General features: G+C 31.5%; 1 protein-coding gene across 1 annotated transcript; it reads left to right on the plus strand.

Moving 5' to 3' along the window:
* Nucleotides 1-311: 311 nt before the first annotated feature.
* Nucleotides 312-9,032, plus strand: LOC134685082 (short-chain collagen C4-like). The gene is made up of 4 exons (XM_063544491.1): nucleotides 312-681; nucleotides 2,271-2,339; nucleotides 4,128-4,361; nucleotides 6,685-9,032. The coding sequence occupies exons 1-4, from the start codon at nucleotides 360-362 to the stop codon at nucleotides 6,924-6,926; spliced, it is 867 nt and encodes a 288-aa protein (XP_063400561.1). The 5' UTR covers nucleotides 312-359; the 3' UTR covers nucleotides 6,927-9,032.
* Nucleotides 9,033-9,303: the final 271 nt, after the last annotated feature.

The following is a 9,303-nucleotide window of genomic DNA, read 5'->3' on the forward strand; positions in this document are numbered from 1 at the left end:
ATTCGCTCTTATGAAAGCTTTAAACTGATTCTTACATCAATAGAGATTTAATATAGCTTTCATCATAATATAAACTGTGAAAATAAACTGCACTTTGCACTATCTTGTTTATAAGAGAGAGAGAAAAAACATACCAAACTCACATGAACGCGTAATTTGAATTGGTTAAGTTTTAAATTCCATTCGTTTTTGTTTATTTCTTTTTTTCAAAGAGAGTGATAACATATGAATGTAGTTCGTTGAACAGATTTATTTTTTCAAACTGTTATTATAATTACCTTCCAAATTGTCTAACATTTGCAATACATAACTTGCCATACTTAAAATCACTGCGCAGTTAGTTTGAGGTAAGGTTTGTAATGGATCGGAAGTTTGTTATGTCTTACCAGGGATTTTGCTATATTCTATTGATGGTCGGAGTATTACCGTCCACATGTTCTGAATGCAATGAGGATAGTTGTAGAGATGTGATTACAATGCCGTTATTGGATGATATGAAAGCTACTTTAAAGGCTGATTTAGATGTAACAAATATGAACAATCATTTGAAAGCATACATAGAAAAACAGATACAGAAGGGTGTTGAAACAGCAATGAAAGATGTTATGAAACAGCTGATTGATAACAAACTAGAAATGGCCAATGCTACAATAGAGGCAACAATCCTTTCAGGGCTTGAACGTATGTTTTTTTTAAATTCATATCTATTTTTTTTTTTAAGAACATGAAGATAGTATTTCTGTTTGTTATTTTAAATCATTTATGAAAGGGAGATTTTTTTTGGTTATTTATGTTAAAAAAGTGAGAATTGATCATTGCAAACCTGTAGGCCTAACTGTCGCATTGTTTTCATAGATAAAAACATTTGAACAAATTCTGAATTTACATCTGTCTGTCTGTCTGTCTGTCTGTCTGTCCGTTCTTTCGTTCGGTCGGTCGTTGTCAACATGTCGGATATTGACTCACGTTAATTATTTTTCGTGAAATTTAGTGAACTATTTATATCTATTGACGTGAGCTTTTGGTTTTCTATAAATTTTGCATTTGGAGTCCCAGTTAGGCATTTTTGCTATATTAATTCTTATATAAACAATTATGAAATTCTTCAGCTGAATAATTCAAAATCTGTTTACGTATACTTGAAATAAAGGATAATACAGGCAGGTAAAAGTCTCAGTAAGCTTGATTTTCATCTGTTTGAATTAAAAAGAAAGGTTGCTTGAAATCTTTTATCTTAACGAAAAATTCGATGATTGAAATTTTCACGTTGAATTGTGTACTATCCATTTATATACATGTACATAATTTCAGCAGCGTCTTCATAATGGATACAGTGCTCATATTAAACTATGGATTCTAATGCTAAAAGTGAAATCTTTACTTATAAAGACTTACTGATAAATCAAGAGTAAATTGGTTGACAATTAAAAAATATTTTTGTCACAGTTCTGAAAACACGAATATGTTCATGTTGTCGAAGTAACAATTCCGTCCTCTTAGTTGTACTGGCATTAATTTGAGTATACATTAATTCTAATTAGTTATCTATAATACTAAAATAAAGAGGTCCAATTTGTCAGCCGTCATCACGTAAAAACGATGAATCAAAATTCAACTTTATATATAACAAATATAGTACAATGCTGTTGATTAAATATTACATCACTCCAGACCCTTTTGTTTTCCACATAATTAATATTGCCAATAATTAAGAAGTTCCGCATCTGACAGGCGCACCACCAAACGCTGTATTTAGGATTTTGCTATATACACGGGTCGTTATTACAGGGATGACACTACTAAATTCAATCATTGTCACATTGTTCCCGATTGTAGTATTTTAATCAATATGACTTTCTAAGATGACAATACGAATAATAAAAATCTGGACTTAAAATAAGGCGAATAGGTACAGCATGTACAGTTTTCAATTTGTTAGCCGGAATGACGTAAACAGCAAAGAATTCAACTTTATTTATAACTCATAAAGGACAATGCTGTTGATTAAAAAATACTCCTTTCCAGGCCCTTTTGTTTTCCAAATGAAATTAATAATACCAATAATTGATAAGTTCCAGGTCGACGGGTTCCAACAGAAAGATGTTGAAAGCATAGAAAACTATGCATCTTATAATTGGCATGACTTTTTCAGATGACAATACCAATACTAAAATAAGGCTTACGCAGAGATATATTCTTTAATTCAGTCACAGTTTTCTAGAATTACGTATATTTAGATTTATGTTAATTGTGTTTAATAATTTTAACAGGATATGGTATAACCTATATCAGATGGGGAAGAAAAGGTTGTCCTGATGGTTCTGAACTTGTTTATACAGGTAATGTTGGCTTTTTTATTCACGAAATATCCTTTATCACATTCCCCATTTCCATTCTCAGGTTTATCTTTATTTATAACTTTTTAAGTTAAGCTATTGATTTTTTTCAACATTTCCAACATATTCTGACATGATTAACTTAAAACGTCAATGTACAATGCAGTTTTATTATTGTGGTCATTCATTGTCTATTTGTTTAATCTATTTGAGACTTTGATTTTGCCAGTGAGAGGTTTAACGCTATAAAACCAGGTTTAATCCACTATTTTCTACATTTGAAAATGCTTGTACCAAGTCCGGAATAGTATGACAGTTCTTGTCCACTCGTTTTTAATGTGTTTTGTCTTTAATTTTGCCATTTGATATGGGATTTTCCGATTTGAGTTTTCCTCCGAGTTCAGTATTTTTGTGATTTTATTTTTTGAAATGTTTGACCAATAAATTCTATATTTGTTAAGAAACAATTGATTTTTACATCATGATTCACGATTTTCTATTAATTTTTATATAAGCTGTTATTCCTTTATACGGCTAGAATATAATCTTTTTGGATTTAAATATGCAGTTGAAACGAACAACAAAATGAAGAATCAATTATGCACCTGTTGAAAAAAAAATGTATCATCTATAAATCAACGTTTCAATTATTAAAAAAAATCACATCATTAACAAAAGAAGGGCGAAAGATACCAGAGTGAAAGTCAAATTCATAGATTATAAATAAACCGACAGCGCCATGGCAAAAGAATATAGATACAAACAGACAAATTATAGTACACATGACACACCATCGAAAACTTAAGACTAAGTAAGCAACACGAACCCCACCAAAAAACTGTGGAAGATCTCTTCGGAAGAGTAGACAGATCCTGCTCCATATGTGGCACCCGTCGTGTTGCTAATTATATAAAACAAAATCCGGTAAATAGCCCAATTCGGTAGTAGATCAAATTCGTGAAAAGAGAAGGGTATTGTAGTCTATGATTCTAAAAAAAACAATCACAGATATAACATGCAGAAAGTATTGGAAACATTTTGTTTTTACCTTTGACTTCACAATGCAAAATTGTGATTCCTTCTAAGGACAGCTTTTATATGATGTTTCATTATTTCCTTTTTGCATTTAGCCGTGTTATAGGTAGGATGTCTAAATTTTTCTATTTGTCGAGTCTGTGACATTAGTGCCACAAAAAGCAAGTAGCCAATCTACATTCTATCGTTGTGAGAGGCGTTAATGTATAGTTTCAGTATGTGGACAAAGTCAATAACAATTAGTGTTAAACCTTTTCTTTGTGGAATTTTATGAAATATTAGATGTTTTATTTAACCAAATGACACTATCAACCCCCCAAAAAAGAAGGAAAACGTGTTTGCATTGCGTTTGAAATTTGAAAACATAGTAATTGGTCTTAGTTTTTATTTCAATTAACTTTTCGATCTGATCAAGAACTTGTTAAAAAGCAGTTTCTTCATAGGGGGTTATTAAACTCGGGTAGCATTTTGTTTGTTGTTTAGTTCTTTTTTAAACAATATATGAAGCCAATTTTTCAGTGTTGTAAATCTTCATGGATTGTTGTAAATATGACAGAAGCAAATGTCCTACACTAAGAAACATTAAAAGTGTCTACAGAAAAAAGCGAGATGAAAATACTGTTTTATAGTTATGACACATGGTTCTGTGGAATCTTTTATACATTTTGTTTTCGCCGATTGCTCATAGATTAAAAAACCATAGGGTTTTTTTTTGTTAACTTTTATGAACCTTTGGTATTGTTTTTCTTGTTGTAGGTCAAGCTGGTGGTAATCATTATAATCATAATGGCGGTGGTGCAAATTATCTTTGTCTTCCAAATGATCCCGAAAATGGAGAACCCCAATCATATGACAATCCACAGCTTTATGGTGCTGAATATGAGATCTTTGATCGGAACCCACGCGGAATGTCGAGCATATTGGGTAACAAAGAGGTTCCATGCGCAGTCTGCCATAGGAAGCGGAGATCTTCAGTAATAACAATCCCTGGTAAATAGTTCTCATCTGAAATAAAAATCAAAGGCTTATGAATAAAACATTGGTGTTCATTGTGTAAGTGTATCCTTCACATTTATGTTCGCTTATTGGCAAATGAAGGTAAATTTTATATACTTTGCCTCAGGGTGTTCTTTGATACTTCAGGATATTTAAAATTACATGTCTACGGATTTGAACGTAGATTACTTATTATATCACTGAGTAAAGCGTTGATTCTAATATATGTATTTCAGTTGCTTGCATTTACCAAAGAAAATAGCAGACACGGTTACTTGCTCAGACACAGCTTAAATGTTTACTGTGAAATTTGTGAAAACCTTAGAATTTCCAAAAATTATCCTATATGTGCGTTAGAAATTATTATAAATTAAGGAATGTTTCTCCCTCATGCAAAGCTCTGATTCCTTTCACGGATTTGGCTATACTTTTTTGACCTTTTGGATTATAGCTCTTCATCTTTTATATAAGCTTTGGATTTCAAATATTTTGGCTACGAGCATCACTGAAGAGACATATATTGTCGAAATGCGCATCTGGTGCAAGAAAATTGGTACCGTTAATGTTATTACTACCACTGGGTCGATGACTCTGCTGGTGGACTATTAGTCCCCTAGGGTATCACCATCCCAGTAGTTAGTACTTTGGTACTGGCATGAAAATACGGATTTTTTTGTGTTATTGAAAGGAGTAAGTTCGGCAAGGGCCATATTTGGCCCCCATTATAAAGTTCATAGTTACATGACAATACATGCTTTAAGTTGCATTAAAGACATGTTGAAAAGTTAAACAGAACAGTTTTTTGTCAAAGTTTAATTCTAACACGTTGATTTTTATATCCATAAAAGGTCAATTTAAGGGATTTTGGTGAAATTTGACAAAATCAGCTAGATTTCAACCAAATAAAGGACGGGGAAACATAGAACGCAGGCGTCGACAAGCTTGAGATTCAAATAAGACATGTGAATTGTCTTCACAAACATTATTTTAAAAGATCTTTGTTGTCGACGTATGCGCTCTATGTTCTGTCTAATAATCTATAGAAATTTAACCATTTTCATTAATTTTTTCGTGAAAAATCATCATGAGTACAACTTGTGACGTCATAATGAAACGCAGAAACGTAAAATTTTCAACAAAATGGTTTATATCCTAGCTGGTCAATATATTAGCTATTATTTATCGTGATATTGGTCGATAAAACCGAGTTTGAAATTTACGCTAAAAATGGGGGCCATTTTAGGACCTTATCGAACATACTCCTTTGCTGTTACAAAATATTAGAAATTATTTTAAATTAAGGAAGTATCTCTCTCATGCAAAGCTCTGATTCCTATCTCAGATTTGGCTATACTTTTCAGACCTTTTGGATAATAGCTCTTCATCTTTTATATAAGCTTTGGATTTCAAATTTTTGGCTACGAGCATCACTGAAGAGACATATATTGTCGAAATGCGCATCTGGTGCAAGAAAATTGGTACCGTTAATTTTATCATAAGTCGAAAATAAACTGACAACGCCATGGCAATAGAAAAAAAGAGAAAAACATAACAAAGATAAATGGAGACTTTGCATTATGCATATTCATGTATTAAATATAAAAATCTGGAAGATTGATTAGTCTACTGAACTGCTGTGATCCCTAAAGTATTTTCTACATTTTAAAATTTAGCGAATATGAAAAAAAGATTTCGCTGGCCTAAGGTTTTGTACGATTTTGTAGAAATATGAGAACAAACGAATGAATTCATATTTCGTCAAAGAGGAAGATCTTTTGGATCAGAATGGGGTCATAAACTTCTGAATACATGAAGCTATATTTTATGCATACTTCTTATTTTAATGTAACGTTTTTTTCCCCCTTATACCCCTTTAACAATGAATATAAGTAAACATAACTGTATGTTATATATGTTGAGTAATCAATAGACCCATTTCACAATTATTTAGCAATCATTTTCATTGTTTGACCGCTACTATTCTTTTGGTAATTACATATTCGAAATTTGCGGGAAACCATATGATGCTCCTTCTTTAAATTTTAGTTTAGTCCACCAAAAAGAGTGTCTGCAAAACATTCATCAGGGGCGACAAGAATGTATCAGGCTAAACGCATGACACGTTACGTTTAAGATTTATGATGGGTTTAAAAAATATCGAAAAGTCAACAAACTTCATTTTGTTGCTGACCTTCACCATACAGAAAACATATTGTTTAATGGTATATCTTTAGGAATAGATATCATATATTAAGTTATATCAAGTTATCAGGAATTATTCATGATCAATACCCTCTTACCATATGCTTATTTTCAGGAAGAAAAACCTGCTACAAAGACTGGAATGTTGAATATAATGGATACTTAATGGCTGCTCATAATGTTTACAAAAGGACTGATTACGCATGTATCGATGTCAATGCTGAACAATTCGATAATAAATCAGCCTCTGATGAAGATGGTGCTCTCTTCTATCCAATCAGAACCAGCTGTGGTAGTTTGAGGTGCCCTCCTTACAAAGCCGATGCAGACGTATTTTGTGTAGTATGCACTAAGTGAAATACCGATTAGAATAGAAAAAAATCGGATACTACATGTATTATGCAAAATCAAAATTATGTTGTACTTGTTTAACATGCTTACATATGGTTAGTTCAAACTCGAATGTACATAGAGATTGGGTCTTCTTTTATTGAAAAGGCAAATTACGATAACAAACATAAATTAAGAAATCATGGTAATTAAGGTAGCACAATACAAAGATTTTTTTACTTCCAATCACTAACCTTTGAAATGCTGTAACTTTCTTATGAACGCATAGACAATAATAAAAGAGGTATATATAGATAGATAAATGATTAATCTTTTGAATGAATGCAATACTTTTATTATGCAATCATTATGTAATCAATTATTATGCAATCATTATGTAATCAATTATTATGTAATTAGCGGCAAAATCTAGGTGAGTTCACTCGAATGAATTTAGCTCTATCATCTCTTTAACTATACAGAAAATTTTAACGCAATCTTAATCAACACATCATGGGCTTCAAAAGGGTGTCTTAGATTGTCTCTATGGTGTTCCATTCTCTCATCTCTAATTAGTGTAAACATCCTAACCACATAAAAGAAGATGATGTTTAATTAGGAATAAAACTTGTTCTATACATTCTATCTGAAATCTGAGACACCTTTTTGTAGATAATGGCCATAGGAACAACATACAATAAAATCAACCCTCTAGGGATACCTATGCAGAAGCTAATTTCATTTGAAAGTGGAAATTTGGTGAAAAATATTTTAGACACAGTTAACATTATAATTGGTTACATAATTGTTGCGTAATACTAACATTGCATTAATTTGAAAGAGTAATCTGTTAGCTATCCAAAACTACCACTGTTTTTAAATTTTCAAGCATTATTAAGAAAGTTACAGCATTTTTTAAACTTGGGAGTTGGAGTTATAAAATCTTTGTATTGTGCTACCTTAACTAAGAACTATCAAACATGTACTTACACTTATCCTTTGTTAAAATAACTAACAATCGTAACGTTTGTAACAAGATAAGTGATTAAATTAAAAGAAATGCACAAATGAATAAGGCTGAACGCTTCTTTCTGATAGTTTTGACATTTACATTATTAATTTCACAGAATAAAAAGAAACTGAATAGATATACAAGAACAAGGAAACAAAAATATATTTTAGAAAGTACCTACTCATACCTAATTAACTAGTTTTTTTTACTATAAATAAATCTATATTTGTTATTTTGAATTAGGGATTAAACAAAACAACGATTTCATTTAAATTTATATCTAGAAAAAAAGTATTTTCTCAGCCAAAAACCTGAATCCATTACAAACGTTGGAGCTTAAAAAAAAACCAAAAAAACTAAATTACTGCTAAACCCAGACACAGAATCAGAAATAGATTATGGGGTTTCAAATGACGCGAATGAGTGTCTTGTTCTAGTAATAAAGTCAATGATTTTGACATTTCAAACATTTGAAACAATGTTTTAATCCTACCTATTTACATATGAATAAGCAGATGTGAGGTATATATCATTTAGACAGCAATCAAACAACAAAAATATCCAAATGACAAACACATGTGTTCAGCAAATTTAAATAACATATCAAGTTGGTGTATGAAGAGGACTTTTCTGTAATCAGCTTCTTCAGAAGGCTCTTTGCATATATTACAGATGCATAAATGCTGGGGATCTGTTTGAATAAAGGAGACCTTGATAAAAGACTAGACAAAAAACCTGGCAGGTCTTCGTTGCATGAATGAATTGAAACCAAAGATTTCATTTAATTTCTAATTTTATTAATCATAATTTTTAGAAATGTGTGTTAGAAATCATGTAAATGATGATATACTGACTAATGAGCTTATTTTAACGAATTAGCCGCAATACACTTACTTTTAAGTTGTTAACATTACATATTGTAACTTCATATGAAAATTACGCTTTGTATGCATAACGTCTCTTGTCAGTATAGTAAACAGTTTGAAATATACACACTACTTTCTCTAACCCCCAAAACCATCAGCTGTATCGACCTTGTGCTAGAAAATAGTCTCATAAATTTGGTTGCCTGATGAATAAAATTGAGAATGGAAATGGGGAATGGGTCAAAGAAACAACAACCCGACCAAATAAAAAAAAAACAGCAGAAGGTCACCAACAGGTCTTCAATGTAGCGAGAATTTCCCGCACCCGGAGGCGTCCTTCCGCTGGCCCCTAAACAAATATATACTAGTTCAGTGATAATGCTTGCCTGCATTAAACATAATGTATAATATTATTTTGGAACACAATGTGAACGTCTAATAACTTATCGTAGATTGGTAGCTATTCTATCCTATTCCTGACAATTAAAAGGTAAATATCGAAAACTAAACACCTAACGGGAAGGAT

Source organism: Mytilus trossulus, chromosome 9 (genome assembly GCF_036588685.1).
Source record: "Mytilus trossulus isolate FHL-02 chromosome 9, PNRI_Mtr1.1.1.hap1, whole genome shotgun sequence".
NCBI classification, from domain to species: Eukaryota; Metazoa; Mollusca; class Bivalvia; order Mytilida; family Mytilidae; genus Mytilus; species Mytilus trossulus.